Source organism: Asparagus officinalis, chromosome 5, assembly GCF_001876935.1.
Source record: "Asparagus officinalis chromosome 5, Aspof.V1, whole genome shotgun sequence".
In the NCBI taxonomy this organism is placed as follows: domain Eukaryota; kingdom Viridiplantae; phylum Streptophyta; class Magnoliopsida; order Asparagales; family Asparagaceae; genus Asparagus; species Asparagus officinalis.
In genome coordinates, this window is record NC_033798.1 from 65,760,620 (window position 1) to 65,777,504 (window position 16,885).

At 39.0% G+C, this 16,885-nt stretch overlaps 1 protein-coding gene across 1 annotated transcript; it reads left to right on the plus strand.

The window, feature by feature from the left end:
- Positions 9,196-13,461, plus strand: LOC109843683 (3-hydroxy-3-methylglutaryl-coenzyme A reductase 3-like). Its single transcript, XM_020412636.1, is given in 5 exon segments — positions 9,196-9,216; positions 9,219-10,096; positions 10,610-10,791; positions 11,909-12,255; positions 13,181-13,461. Coding segments are annotated over 5 exon segments (1,674 nt in total). The 3' UTR covers positions 13,427-13,461.

Below are 16,885 nucleotides of genomic sequence, written 5' to 3' on the forward strand. Positions count from 1 at the left end.
TCCTAACCTCCTCCCCCTGGGGGCGGTGGAGATGTTCTCGCTAGCGTTTTGACGCTCGTTATTTTCCCCTCCTTTCAGGTAGTGAGTCAGACATACAGAGAGTCACAGATTGATAGAGTTTCTGCTTAGCTTCCATCATTATTTATTATTAGTAGTTTATTTGTGCTCCACAGTAGCTATGGTTTATTTTCAGACATTAGAGTTGTATTTCATTTTGAAAGGTTGTGTGCCTTAGTACTATTTCAGTTGACTCTTATTTTCAGACATTAGAGTTGTATTTCATTTTGAAAGGTTGTGTGCCTTAGTACTATTTCAGTTGACTCTTATGTATTAAGATATTTCATCTATGTTTCGTTGAAAGGTTGTGTGCCTTAGTACTATTTCAGTTGACTCTTATGTATTAAGATATTTCATCTATGTTTCGGACATCAGTTGTACTTCATTTATTCAGTTGGAACATAATTATTATTATTTTGATATCTCTTTCCTTTATCATGTTCTTTGCATTCTTACATTTATTTTATCTGCTTTGTACCTACACTTGATTATTAATAATTCCACTAGAGAAAAATTACTGTGATAGTGAAATGTGTTGTTGCACAGTGTGGGTGCATGGCAAGTTTGATATCTTTGGGTTCACATTGGACTGCAGCCTTGTATGAAATCAGGGGCGTCACAGTTCCTTACCTTTTCTTTCCATTATTTAACTTTCTGTCCCCCTTCCCTTAGTAAACTCTCAAACAAAATGCACAAGTACTTGCTTTCTCTAGTATATTTTATTTTTGTTTTAGGTCCCAAAAATCAACAATTAGTCTTTTCAACTCTTCTGTAGAATTGTTCAGTATTAAAAAATGTTAAACCACAAACAAGTTGATAGGAAAAGGTCACATAATTTAATATAAATTTCAGATTGAGTGTATTTTAGGAGATAGGATTTATTGATTATAGAAACTAATAGAGAAAGAAAATAATTTCTACATAATTTTATGGTTGAGACACAAATTTTTCCATATAGATATTAGGCAAAGAATTGGTAGAGATTCTTGATGAGATGACCAAATATTATTTGAGTTCTTAATATTTGGAAGTTGTCAGTGAGGATTCCTAATGCGACTTCTATCAGCAGACTAGCTCATTTTTACAAACTTTCATTAAATATTGCTTATATGTTAATGTCATGGCAGGATAAACTTGTAATTTCATTAACTTTTTGCTGATGTGGCATGACAAACTTGGAAAATTCACTTTTTTTTGCTGACATATCACTGCAAAGTAGAGTCACCTTACTGCCATGTCAGTAAGATTTAACCAAAATTTATAAAAAAATACCTAGGATGATGATGAAATTAACACTAGGATTTCAAATGTACCTCAATTATTTTAGTTTTGCCAATAGTAATTCTTATACATATTAACAGAAAACAAAATGCCATTTAGCTTTCGAAATAGAGGTTTTTAAAATATATATTTACCGGTGAAAATGACTAAAAATAGTTCACTACAATAGCTCAACCATTTCCTAGCCGTTCATTTAAGCCTACACACAATCCGAGTTATAAATAAAAAAAGGGAAAATTGCTTTGAGGAACCAAGTTTTTTTGGGCCATGCATCCTCCTCCCCAGCCCAAAAACCATAAAGGGAAAATTGCTTTGAGGAACCAAGTTTTTTTGGGCCATGCATCCTCCTCCCCAGCCCAAAAACCATAACTCCCAACCCCTTATACTGAAAAAAGAGTGCAAGTAACCCCCAAACACTGTACAAACCCACTACCCAATAAACTCATCCCCAAATTATCCTTCCCAATTACTTTTACACATCTCCCCTTTGCCAGGGACTCCTCCAAAACTCCATCTCATAAAAACTCGTCCACATCTCCTCCTCCATCGCCGCCACCTCCGGCGATGGAGCCGCCGCCGCCGGAATCCCCTACTCCTCCCTCATCTTCACGCCCTCTCCGTCGTCAAGATCGAAGCTCGACCAGATCCGCGTCACACCGCCGCAACGCCGCCTTCTTCCTCATCGTGATGATCCGTCGCCGGTAGTGGACGATTAAAACGGTGCTGCTCGTAGATCTTGAGACCACCATTGATGGCGATGCGGAGAGCGTCATTGATTGAACGACGAGTCTCATTAAAAACCCTAGCGTCTTCTCTAGGGACTTTGGAAGCGTCCCCTGCTTAAGTTTCTTCGAAAGGAAACTATATGGCTTGTGAATTTATTTTTGGTGGATATTTCTATTTGAATATTAAATATGGATTTGGGAGTAATTAGTTAGTTGCCAACCTGAAGGAGGAAATGCTACTGGAAAACAATTGATGAGTGAAAAATATTGTAGAGGCTTCGAATTGTTTGGCGGAGAAAATCGCGCTCTGGAAACTCTTTTCTTGGCTCATATTCATCGATCATTTCCCCTGATTTATTTATTTATTTATTTATTTGCTATTTTTGTGTCTTTCGCTTCCTACTACTTTCTTTTTGTGAAAATTTAGAGAGAAAGATTCTTGAATTTAAACCCTCTCTGATTGCCGCATATGAAGCAGTTCCTTGTCGATCGCAAAAAGGCTGGTAAGTTTCATGTGATACTTGCTTATGTCACATATGCTGGTTTCATGTGCCATAGTGGCATTCTCATTATGGGTGATATATTCTGCTATTATGTGATATTTTGGTATTCTTTGTGACTTATGCTGTTATTATGTAATATTTTGGTATTCTGTGTGATATATGCTGCTATTATGTAACATTTTGGTATTTTGTGTGACATATGCTGCTGTTATGTGATATTTTGATATTCTGTGTGACATATACTGCTGTTATGTGACATTTTGGTATTCTGTGTGACATATGCTGATGTTATGTGATATTTTTGATATTTTGTGTAACATATGCTGCTATTATGTGACATTTTGATATTTTGTGTGGCATATGCTACTGTTATGTGATATTTTTACATTCTGTGTAATATATTCTCGTTACTAGTTACATATGCTATAGTTTAAGTGTTATGTGATATTTTTACAGATATAATTATGGCATACATGCATATTTTTTTATCAAGATGATCCTAGAAGGAATGGAGGCAATGAATATTGAAGCTTTGCAAATGGAGTGAGATGTTATGGACAGAACTTGCTGCTCAAATCATATGCAAAGGGAGATGACATAAGATTTGTACCTAATCTAGTGCACCCAAAAAGAAGAGGGAAATTTGTTTGCTTTAAATTTGAGTTTTGAGTTCATTGTTTGTATTGCACATTGTTGTAGATTGGTTCTACGAAGGAAATGGAATGGTGGGTTGGGATTGTAACTTCCTGATGTATTTTTGTTTGATGGGTTAAAATCCTTTGTAAGGATGATTTTGATCCAATTAGAATTCAATTTGTGAGTGTTGTTATGTTTCTTAGTTATTCAAGGTTAGATGGGAAAATGAGGGAACATTTATGTATCATAATTAACCGTAAATATGAAAAATAAACATATCATGTGATATTTCAATGTTATATGTGACAATTCAATCTTACATGTGACAGTTCTACCTTATATGTGATATTTAGATCTGATTTGTGATATTTGGGTGTTGTATGTTATATTTGAGTATTGTTTGTGACATTTGTTGTTTATACGTGATATTTGGGTGTTATATGTGATATTGGGTATTATATGTGAGAGGTTGCTGGTTTATGATTATTTCCCTAATGGGAGCCTATTCTTTTTGATTCATGGTATGTGCATTTAAATCTTTGGTTTTTTTATATTTCGATTGATATTAGTTTTGGGGTGCATGAATGTGTGTCTGATTTCTACTTATAGGGCTTGTCATCGGCGCCAGGAAATCGCCATTCTTGAAGGTTTCAAAGAATTCGAGCGATTGACACAATCAGCAGGGGATTTTGCACGCGGTTGCAGGGGTGGAATGGTGAAAAGGGAGAGTTTGAGTTGAAGGTAAAGAGGAGTGTTGGGTTAGTGAATAAGAGCTCGGAGTATTTGAAGGACGAGTTGTTGATTCTTGGGTCTTGGTGGTTTGAGAAGAATAAGGGGATGTGGAGTGTTGTTATGTTTCTTAGTTATTCTTGGGTCTTGTGACATTTGTTGTTTATACGTGGCATTTAGGTGTTGTATATGATATTTGGGTATTGTATATAATATTTGGATATTGCTTGTGATATTTATTGTTTATACATGACATTTGGGTGTTGTATGTGATATTTAGATGGTGTATGTGATATTTGAGTGTTGCTTGTGACATTTGTTGTATATACGTGACACACATCTGTAATTTGTGATATTTGGCTGTAATTTGTTGATAGTGAATGTGCTTATTTGTCACATGGTTATAATTTGTTTATACGTGACACATGGTTGTAATTTGTTGTATGTGATATTTAGATCTAATAGAGTAATAGAGTATTGTTTGTGACATTTGTTGTTTATACGTGATATTTGGGTGTTATATGTGATATTGGGTATTATATGTGAGAGGTTGCTGGTTTATGATTATTTCCCTAATGGGAGCCTCTTCTTTTTGACTCATGGTATGTGCATTTAAATCTTTGGTTTTTTTATATTTCGGTTGATATTAGTTTTGGGGTGCATGAATTCATGGTATGTGCATTTAAATCTTTGGTTTTTTTATATTTCGGTTGATATTAGTTTTGGGGTGCATGAATGTGTGTTTGATTTCTACTTATAGGGTTTCGGTTGATATTAGTTTTGGGGTGCATGAATGTGTGTTTGATTTCTACTTATAGGGCTTGTCATCGGCGCCAGGAAATCGCCATTCTTGAAGGTTTCAAAGAATTCGAGCGATTGACACAATCTGTAGGGGATTTTGCACGCGGTTGCAGGGGTGGAATGGTGAAAAGGGAGAGTTTGAGTTGAAGGTAAAGAGGAGTGTTGGGTTAGTGAATAAGAGCTCGGAGTATTTGAAGGACGAGTTGTTGATTCTTGGGTCTTGGTGGTTTGAGAAGAATAAGGGGATGTGGAGTGTTGTTATGTTTCTTAGTTATTCTTGGGTCTTGTGACATTTGTTGTTTATACGTGACATTTAGGTGTTGTATATGATATTTGGGTATTGTATGTAATATTTGGATGTTGCTTGTGATATTTATTGTTTATACATGACATTTGGGTGTTGTATGTGATATTTAGATGATGTATGTGATATTTGAGTGTTGCTTGTGACATTTGTTGTTTATACGTGACACATATCTGTAATTTGTGATATTTGGCTGTAATTTGTTGATAGTGAATGTGCTTATTTGTAACATGGTTATAATTTGTTTATACGTGACACATGGTTGTAATTTGTTGTATGTGATATTTAGATCTAATAGAGTAATTCCACATGTGTTTATTTGTCACATAATATGCTTATTTGTCACATGTGGAATGACTTTATTAGATGTGACTTATATCACATATAACCCATATAACATTGAAATATCGCATGATATGCTTATTTGTCACATGTGGAATGATTCTATTAGATGTAACTTATATCTGTTGTATATGATATTTGGGTGTTGCTTGTGGTCACATGTGGAATGATTCTATTAGATGTAACTTATATCTGTTGTATATGATATTTGGGTGTTGCTTGTGGTATTTGTTGTTTATACGTGACTCATGACCGTAATTTGTGATATTTGGCTGTAATTAGTTGATAGTGAATGTGTCACGTATAAACAACAAATATCACAAGCAACACCCAAATATCACATATCATCTAACCTTAAATAACTAAGAAACATAACAACACTCACAAATTGAATTCTAATTGGATCAAAATCATCCTTACAAAGGATTTTAACCCATCAAACAAAAATACATCAGGAAGTTACAATCCCAACCCACCATTCCATTTCCTTCGTAGAACCAATCTACAACAATGTGCAATACAAACAATGAACTCAAAACTCAAATTTAAAGCAAACAAATTTCCCTCTTCTTTTTGGGTGCACTAGATTAGGTACAAATCTTATGTCCTCTCCCTTTGCATATGATTTGAGCAGCAAGTTCTGTCCATAACATCTCACTCCATTTGCAAAGCTTCAATATTCATTGCCTCCATTCCTTCTAGGATCGTCTTGATAAAAAAATATGCATGTATGCCATAATTATATCTGTAAAAATATCACATAACACTTAAACTATAGCATATGTAACTAGTAACGAGAATATATTACACAGAATGTAAAAATATCACATAACAGTAGCATATGCCACACAAAATATCAAAATGTCACATAATAGCAGCATATGTTACACAAAATATCAAAAATATCACATAACATCAGCATATGTCACACATAATACCAAAATGTCACATAACAGCAGTATATGTCACACAGAATATCAAAATATCACATAACAGCAGCATATGTCACACAGAATACCAAAATGTTACATAATAGCAGCATATATCACACAGAATACCAAAATATTACATAATAACAACATAAGTCACAAAGAATACCAAAATATCACATAATAGCAGAATATATCACCTATAATGAGAATGCCACTATGGCACATGAAACCAGCATATGTGACATAAGCAAGTATCACATGAAACTTATGCCACTATGGCACATGAAACCAGCATATGTGACATAAGCAAGTATCACATGAAACTTACCAGCCTTTTTGCGATCGACAAGGAACTGCTTCATATGCGGTAATCAGAGAGGGTTTAAATTCAAGAATCTTTCTCTCTAAGTTTTCACAAAAAGAAAGTAGTAGGAAGTGAAAGACACAAAAATAATAAATAAATAAATAAATAAATAAATCAGGGGAAATGATCGATGAATATGAGCCAAGAAAAGAGTTTCCAGAGCGCGATTTTCTCCGCCAAACAATTCGCCGAAAATCCCCCAAACTATTTGCTCCCTATAAAAAACACCTCCCCAAACCGTTAACCCCTCCCCAAACCGTAACACCACTATTTATCCCATAATAAAAAATCAAGAAAAATAATGAGACTCTGATCCTCTTTTATTTTTGTGTTGATAAATTGTCAAATGAAGATATATGCATCAAAAGCTATACTAATCAGCTGCCTTCCTCCAGTATCTCCCTATGTTTTGATTTTCTATACAAGCCTCTACAATATTTTTCACTCATCAATTGTTTTCCAGCAGCATTTCCTCCTTCAGGTTGGCAACCAACTAATTACTCCCAAATCCATATTTAATATTCAAATAGAAATATCCACCAAAAATAAATTCACAAGCCATATAATTTCCTTTCGAAGAAACTTAAGCAAGGGACGCTTCCAAAGTCCCTAGAGAAGACACTAGGGTTTTTAATGAGACTCGTCGTTCAATCAATGACGCTCTCTGCATCGCCGTCAATGGTGGTCTCAAGATCTACGAGCAGCACCGTTTTAATCGTCCACTACCGGCGACGGATCATCACGATGAGGAAGAAGGCGGCGTTGCGGCGGTGTGACGCGGATCTGGTCGAGCTTCGATCTTGACGACGGAGAGGGCGTGAAGATGAGGGAGGAGTGGGCGATTCCGGCGGCGACGGCTCCGTCGCCGAAGGTGGCGGCGATGGAGGAGGAGATGTGAACGAGTTTTTATGAGATGGGGTTTTGGAGGAGTCCTTGGCAAAGGGGAGATGTGTAAAAGTAATTGGGAAGGGTAATTTAGGGATGAGTTTATTGGGTAGTGGGTTTGTACAGTGTTTGGGGGTTACTTGCACTCTTTTTTCAGTATAAGGGGTTGGGAGTTATGGTTTTTGGGCTGGGGAGGAGGATGCATGGCCCAAAAAAACTTGGTTCCTCAAAGCAATTTTCCCATAAAAAAAATATTCAGTCCGAATTACTGAATCCAAATAATAAATAAAACAATATTTAGTGTACCTCAAAAGTACAAAAAGAAAGTAAATTCTCTCTTTTTGAGTTAAAAAAGAAGGAAAAATTTTCAAAACAGACCTATTTGATTTTTTATTTGCAAAAAACGACACATTTTTAAAATATTTGTAAAAACCGACCTGGTTTCAGCCCTGACGCTGAAACCAGGTCGGTTTTTAAAAAGAAAGTTCTGAAACTTCACGGGACTTCAAGTCCCGTGAAGTTTGGCAGCCATTTAGTTAAACCACTAAACTTCATGGGACTTGAAGTCCCGTGAGGTTTCAAGGTTGAAAATGACTTCCGTGAAGTTTTCCCAATCATCATCTTCTGGAAAACGAACCCATCCAAATCAAACCCAAGCTCTCGTTCTAAAGAGTCACAACATAAAAAAAGGAAAGAAAAGAGCAGCTATATATACAAATCTTGTTGTATCCAACACAGCAACCAATCCGATCAAATTCCTGCATTTTTTCTCCGTCTCCTCCAATGGCGGATCCAGTCGAAGCCGCCTCCAGTCGAAGCTGCAGGCGGATCCAGTCGAAGCCCCAAGCAAGAAGGACTGTTTAAACCTGGGTTAAAAACTAAGTAGGATAAAAATCCTTTTGGAAGAACCTGGGATCTCTCAAGCGATTCCACATCCGATGCTTGGTTTATGGATAAAAATCCTTTTGGAAGAACCTAGGTTAAAAACTAATGAGAGGGATCTCTCTTCTATTTTCTTTTGTTTTTCTTTTTTTGGATTTATGGCAGCCCTCTTACGAATGAATTGGAGAAGAAGCAGAAGGAAGAGGAGAAGAGACTCAAAAAAGAGGAGAAGAAAAAGAAGATTTGTGTTCTAATCAGCCATCATCACCCCTTCATCATCCCAAAGCACCTGACCTCCGCCCAAACCCCCTCATCGTCCTCTACTCCGCCCAGACCTGCTCGTGAAGTTGAAAAAAATTGAGTTTTGAAACTTTTTTGAAAAAAACTAATCTACTCCCGTGAAGTTTAAAAATACACTAAACTTCACGGGAGTTGAACTCCCGTGAAGTTTCGAAAAATTTTTAACAGAAACCGACCTGGTTTCAGCGTCTGGGCTGAAATCAGGTCGGTTTTTACAAATATTTTAAAAGTAAGTCGATTTTTGCAAATAAAAAATCAAATAGGTCGGTTTTAAAAATTTGTCCTAAAAAAGAAAAAATAATTGCGGCCACCGTTTGCGTCTATATATATCCACCAACGGTGATCACACTCTTTCTACCCCTATAAAACGCCACCAACTTCTCCTCCTTCTTCAAACTTTCCCCCAAAAAAAGAGGGCCTTTTTTAGCTCTCCCATTCATCGCAAGCGCTAGCAATGGAGGTCCGCCGGAGATACCACCCGCCGCGCCGCCGCCGATCGCCGCTCCTCGTCCGGCGGATACCTCCGCCAAGGTCGACCCCAAGATCCAGGCCTCCGACGCCCTCCCTCTCCCAATTCGCCACACGAATCTCCTCTTCTCGTTCCTTTTCATGGCCTCTCTCTTCTTCCTCATGCGCCGGTGGCGCGAAAAGATCCGCACCTCCACCCCTCTGCATGTCGTCGGGTTCGTCGAGATCCTCTCCATTGTCTCCCTTGTTGCCTCCCTAATCTATCTCCTCTCCTTCGATGACGAAGAGGATAATCAACAGCAGAGCCAGCAGCAACAGAGATACCCTCCCCCTCCTCCTACTTGCCCTCTCCTGGTCGACGCCGCCGCCGGCGAGAAACCCAACGGTGGCATCTCAACAATCCCCGTCGAAGACGAAGAGATCATCGAATCCGTGGTCATGGGTAAGACCCCATCTTATTCATTGGAGTCCAAATTGGGAGACTGCAAACGCGCTGCAAGTGTTCGACGCGAGGCCTTAAGGAGAATAACCGGAAGGAATCTCAACGGTCTCCCTCTTGATGGGTTCGATTACGCCTCCATCCTCGGCCAGTGCTGCGAGATGCCGATTGGGTTCGTCGCATTGCCCGTTGGCATCGCGGGCCCGCTGGTTTTGGATGGGAGGACCTACTATGTGCCGATGGCCACGACCGAAGGGTGTTTGGTTGCGAGCACGAACAGAGGGTGCAAGGCCATCGGGGAGTCAGGTGGGGCCCAGAGTGTTGTGCTTAGGGATGGGATGACGAGGGCCCCGGCGGTGAGGTTTGGGACGGCGGCGAGGGCGGCTGAGCTTAAGTTCTTCTTGGAGGACCCGGCCAATTTTGACACGCTTGCTATTGTTTTCAACAGGTATGCTGACTAAAATTTGGCTTTTTGGCTTTTAGAGTTTTGTTGCTGGGTTTGGAATTTTAGCTTAGTTGTCCCTTTATTGCATCAGTTTTTTGGGATTAGCAGTTTGATTGGTACGTGTTGAACCATGTGAGATTGTTCATTAGGTTGACCGGCATGCAGAAATTTCAGTTTTATTTTGTGGAAATTTGGTGTTTTCTTAACTTTCAGGGTTTACTTTTTTCCTGAATGCGATGGGATGAGGTGACTGGCTTTTGGCTGTTTGTTGGTTTTCCTTTTCTTGCTTTCCCAGACCATTGTTTTGATGTTATGCATGATGATAAATATAGGTTTGCTTAACATAGAAGTTACAAGTTGTTTTGCTTCTAGATCATAGAACAGAGGATATTTTCCTGCTAACTGAAAACCTTGGGTGTTATATAATAAATGAATGGCTTTGGATGTTTATTTTTCCATGGTTCTCATTATTTGCTTGGTTAAAAAGCTGAATGCTTTTTTGGTTTGATGTTTCAGATCGAGCAGGTTTGGTAGGCTTCAAGGGATTAAATGCTCGCTTGCGGGGAGAAATCTGTACATGAGGTTCAGTTGCAGCACTGGAGACGCAATGGGAATGAACATGGTGTCCAAAGGCGTGCAGAACGTCTTGGACTACCTTCAGACTGATTTCTCCGACATGGATGTCATTAGTATATCTGGTTAGATCTGTTTTTTTAATCCCCCGATTTTGTTCAGTTTTTTATGTTATTATCTTTTTTTCCTACTATCTTATAAAGAATTTGTACTGCTAGGTTTTGTTCCAAATACGATACTTTGAGTTTAGTTCATCAACTAGTTACGGGATTAGTGACAACTGTACTGAACGTCGCCATCCGCTTAAGATATGTATTGTTGTTGGTATAGTTCTGAAAGTATGTATTAAAGCTATATATCTCCTCATCTGTAAAATTGAGATCTTCATTTGTCTGCTCTTTTGCAGCAAAGGATTTGTTAGAATGCTAGATTTTGTTCCACGTACGATCATTTGAGTTTAGCTCACCTACTAGTTACGAGATTAATGGCAACTGTATCAAACGTCACTATCCGCTTAAGATATTTATTGTTGCTAGTAGAATACTGAAAGGAAACATTAAAGCTATATATCTCCTCATCTGTAAAATTGAGATTTTCATTCGTCTGCTCTTTTGCAACACGTTGATAGGTAGAGAAAACTGTTTCCATGTTGCACGCCTCAGAAGCAAGCAACGAGAAATTCCACCTTTATTGAGAATAATTAGATTTCCAATTTTATTTATGAGAAAACAAAAAGACCAGAAAACAAAAAGACCAGAAAACAAAAAGACCCTAGTTATTGCACTTCATGGAATTAACATTTATCAAATTATTAATGATTTATATAGGTTAATTTTATACTTGTGGTTTATCAAATATGCGTCCATTTCATCCGGATTATACCTCTTTAGCTGACTTTGAAGTTTTTTTTTAATTAAAACTACTACGTCTTATTATCTGCTCCTATGAAGCCAGGTTGATCCAATAAAGTTTGACATGTGGGGATTGATTAATCATTTTCTTGTTGCTCTTTCTAAGGGCTTCCAAACCTGTCGATTATAGGGGTATTCTTTATGTTGCCTTGTTTAGAGAATCACAATATTTGATTACAAAGGTTCCTATCATAACCAATATTATTTACTCCTTGCTGTAAACTTTGTGAAAACATCTCTATGCCTAAAGTTTTAGATCCGAAACCCATCTAAGCAAACCCACTGGGGTAAAGATCAAGTTTCACTTTTTGTTTCCTTATGTATTCAACAGGTAATTTCTGTTCTGATAAGAAGCCCGCTGCTGTGAATTGGATTGAAGGGAGAGGGAAGTCAGTGGTATGTGAGGCAATAATCAAGGAGGAAGTCGTGAAAAAGGTTCTGAAAACCTCTGTATCTGCTCTGGTCGAGCTGAACATGATCAAGAATCTCGCTGGATCAGCTGTGGCCGGAGCTCTGGGGGGTTTCAATGCTCATGCTAGCAACATTGTGTCTGCTGTTTTCATCGCTACCGGTCAAGATCCTGCACAGAATGTGGAGAGCTCTCACTGCATTACAATGATGGAAGCTGTGAATGATGGAAAGGATCTTCACATCTCTGTCACCATGCCTTCCATTGAGGTAAATTCTCTTTTGTCTTGAAAAGTCAAATCATATTATGCTTTTATTTGTGTTAATCACCTAACTTTGGATCTTCAAATCTGCTTAATCAATTCTATTACCCATTTGAAATTGGAAAAGACTGAGCTAAGTTGATGAATAATTTCCAGCTTGAAACCCCTGTAGTTCCTTAGAAACATTGAAGAATGAATCCTAGTTCTTGGAGAAGAAGAACTAACCCAAATTGTTAGATTATTTAATGATTTCTTTATTTTTTTGAATAATTTAATGCATGTGTAGTTGTCTCTGTTCACTGGGTAGCAGGTGCAGCTAACCAAAAAGCTACTTACTCTTGGATCAGATCAAAATAGGCCTTTGATGTATTCACTATCCAGTAGACAGGAAGGATCTGATATAGTTTATGTTAAATTAAGATAGTTTCATGTGCACATATTCTAACCTTTATTGATGGCTACTAAACATCAATCTAACAACAAATTAAGATCCATCTACATGCCTGTCTCACTATATGAGGCCTTAATCAATTTTTTTTCTTCAGTTTATGTTATATTCTTACTCATGACCTCGTCAAGTTGGGTTTGGTAGCCACATGACGAGTAACACATCTTCATTAAAACAATTTTCTAAGTAAAACAAAAAAATATATATCTTTTCAATTTTATTTAATATTTTAATCAAACTTCTAAATACATAGGGCTGGCAAACACCCTGTTTCAAACCGAGCTTGTTACTTAAAAACCGACCTAAGTTTCAGCTCACCATGCCCACGTGGCTTAAAGTGAGTCGATTTTCATAAGTAAAAAAAAAAGCGGGTCGTAGATAAGTATTATTATAATAAAGGAATTTTTTGGGGGGAAAAGAATTTGTGGTGGCTGACTATTCTTGCGTGATTGTTCTTTTTTGCTAATGGGTGATATGCATACAGGTGGGTACAGTTGGAGGTGGGACCCAGTTGGCATCCCAGTCAGCGTGCTTGGACCTATTAGGTGTGAAGGGTGCAAGCCTCGAGTCCCCTGGGTCAAATGCAAGGCTCCTGGCCACCATCGTAGCTGGCTCAGTCCTGGCTGGTGAGCTCTCCCTCATGTCTGCGCTTGCTGCCGGCCAGCTTGTCAGGAGCCACATGAAATACAACAGGTCCTCCAGAGACATGACCAAAGCTGCTGCTTCCTAAAACAAAATAATGATAAGAAACCCCCCATGTGTGTAATTAGGGTTTGAGAGAAAGAGGACGCTGTAGTGCATGGTTAGGGGTGAAGATTTAGACAGCAGGCAAGCAGCAGAGCGTTTGTTGTTGTTGTTGTTGTTGTCGGTAGGGTCTTTTTCCCGTCATGTGGTTTATTTTTGGTACTCTTTTGTGGAAGTTGAATGGTTGTGGCAGCGTTTGGCTGGCCATTTGTCCAATAGCGGGGGATTCTCATATTTTTCTTTTGTGAGTGGGGTTGTTTTCTCTGTGTCTAAGGATCTTTGGCATGCGCGTATGGCCCTGGGGAGAGCAAAAGGCATGTGAATGGATTCTCTTGTTGTTACCGTGGTAAGAATAAAATTCTCTCTTTGTGAGTGATCTGGAAGTTATCGGAGCTGCAGATTACAATAAATTATCGCCTGGTTCGTTGCATGAAGAATTCAGAATCTTGTATGTTCCGTAGTTTCATGTTCGTGCTTGATTGTGGTGGAGTTGTCTTCTTCCTAAACGACAAAAGCCAGATGAGAGAAGCGAGTATTTGCAAATTTTGGGATTTACTGTCCATTCTTCTTTACCTGGTCTATGGACTAGTTGGTTGCTAGAAAATTATAATCGTAGTTGTAGTTATAGTTATACTTAAAACCGAGGGTAAATTGCACTAAACTCCTACGAACTTTTAGTATTTTGCAACACTTTCGTATGAACTTTTAAAATCACACTAAATCCCCAGTAACTCTTTTGCTTTGTAGAAAACCCCCGATAAGTTTCTGCATTTTGTAGATAACCCCATAAGTTATAACTAGAAAACAACATAAAAAGGCACTTGAAAGTTATTTTGGAGATAGTGTAATTAATTCAAAGATATTGGGATTTTCTGCAAAAGTTATTCGGGGTTTAGTGTGAATTTGAAAGTTCTACAAAGGACTAAAAAGTTTATGGGGTTCAGTGTAATTTACCCTAAAAATTATCAGGAAATAAAAAGTACAATGATGACACATTTTTGCTAAGGGGGTGTTTGTTTCAATTTTTTTGGGATATAGGGTGGATTTCAAGTTTTGGGATGTAAAAAGTGTTTTTTTTGAGTTTTGGTATTCCATAAACTTTGTTTGTTTCACTTTTTTTTTGGGATATTGAATCCCTAAATTATAAAAAATTAATATATTTTTAGGATTTATGGATTTCAAATTCTATGATGAAATCCATATCCATAAATTTTGGGATACAAAACAAACACCCCCTAAACGAACTGTCAAAAAATAGGCAAATGATGAGCTCTTGTGGATGGGCCCTCCATCTTTTCCCTCTTGGTAGCTCGTGTAAGGAGTTGAATGTTGTGCGCGGCACGGAAGCGGTCGAATCACACAATCCAAACAAGAGAGATCACAACCAAATAAACAAGCACAATCACCAATTAACACAAGAGATTTACTCGGCAAGTTGCCTACGTCCATGGGGCAAGGAGGAGGGGAGGGGGGGGTTCTTACTATAAGAAATCAAGAGAATACAAATAGAGTTACAAATCTCTCAGATCAAACCCTAAAACAAAGCTCTAGATCTCTCACAACTCTCCCACAATTGGATGCAACAATTCTCTCTTAAAGGCTGCTCAAAATCGTCCTTNAAATCCTTTACAGTCATTCGCGGTCGACTGTGACGGTCGACCGCCACCAACTCCGAATCCCAGTAGGCTTCGTGCACGTTGGCGGTCGACCGCGGCGGTCGACCGCCAGACTTTCTGGCTGATTTCTTTGCTGTTTCCTGTAATTCTTCATTGAACTCCTACCTCATAAATATAAAATTCGTATCATAATTCTATCTATTAAAATTTGCTTTTGGACTATATAGTTCTACAATTATAGAGGGGAAAAAAACACAATTATGGTTACTCCTACCAGTTCCTGAGTGCAAGCCCAAACAACATTCAGGCTCAAGTTTCAACACAAAATGTCAGTCCTTCTTTCAATTGGTGCACCCATGTGACATTACAGTCCAAATAGAATCTCTTCGACATTCCCATATGACAGACATAATTAGACGCAATTAGTTTTTCTTACTGTAAGCGTCTAAAAATGCCTATAGGTATCCGCACACAGCTCGAGACAAAGAGAAGATGATGAACGTCATTATCCAAATCGAAGAGGATTTTCCGAGTCAAAGAGGATCGTCTGACGCAGACAAGGGCATGAAGCAAATCAGCGAACCGTCGATGAGTGGCGACGAACTACCGGAACAACCAACGCCAAGTGGCCCGCGTGCTCACCGGCCACCGCCAAGTGGCCCGCAAGCTCATCGGCCACCAGAATGACAAACCAAGTGGCTCGTACACTCACCGGCCACCGCCAAGTGGCCCGCACGCAGCTCCAAGTGGCCCGCACGCTCATCGACCACCAAAACAGCAAAACGACTAGCCCGTGTGCTCCCCGGCCCCCTCCAAGTGGCCCGCGCACTCGTTAGCCAGCTCCAAATGGCCCACGTGCTCACCGGCCATCGAAACGACGAACCAAGTGGCTTGCAAGCCCGTCGGCCACCGTCAAGTGACCCGCACGTTCACGAAACGCATGAAGCGAATCGGTGAAGCGCACAAGTCAACAAAACGACGGAATGCACGTAGAAGGACAAAACAAGTCCGGACCGAACAAACCAAGAAAGCCCCTGGCTGCCGAGTCGCGTGAAAACGATTCAGCCAGGCCAGTGCCTCGGCCATAGTCGAGCGACCAAATGGTGGTTCGCGCCTGAACCAAACCGGTTCGGTTCGTTTTGCACCCGGTTAGGCTAGTTTTGAGCTAAAAACATGTTTTGATGGTTTTCGACAAGTTTTCACGGGATTTCTTCTATTCCAGAGGTTCCTAACTGCCTAGATATCATCTCTAAACGTGGTTACACGGTTGTCAACTAAGGATAAGGCAAAATCCATCGTTCTTATCCGAAAACCCCCAACCGAAGCCTATAAATACAGGCATATGAGGCTCATTTCACAGGGGCGGAGATCAAGAGGGCAAGGTGCTGCCAAATTAGAGAGTGGAGCACGAATTTCAGAGGGTTATCAGATCTTGGCGAAGTTCCTCAATAAAAAAAAGAGAGTTCGAGAGATCTGAGACCTGTTTCCCCCCATTCCTCCGGATTTAAGCTTGGTCTTAATCCCGAGAAAAGTTGTAATCTCGCTTGATCGGGATTACCACTTCTGCGAATACTTCCTTCGTGAAGTAGGAGCTTTGATTATGAATTTGTCAACCGGATCTGATCCGTGACGGTCCACGGATATCAACGTCCCCGGCACAGGCGAAGTTCCCACGCAAACAACAGGAGATAAACTGCTGTTGTGTGTAGTTTGACAAGAGTTGTAATATTTTATTTTTATTATATAAGGAGATCTTATAAAAAGATCGATTTTCTTCTTTTTCGAACTTGTAATCGATAAATAATTGTAATAAGTTCGTTGGCAATGAA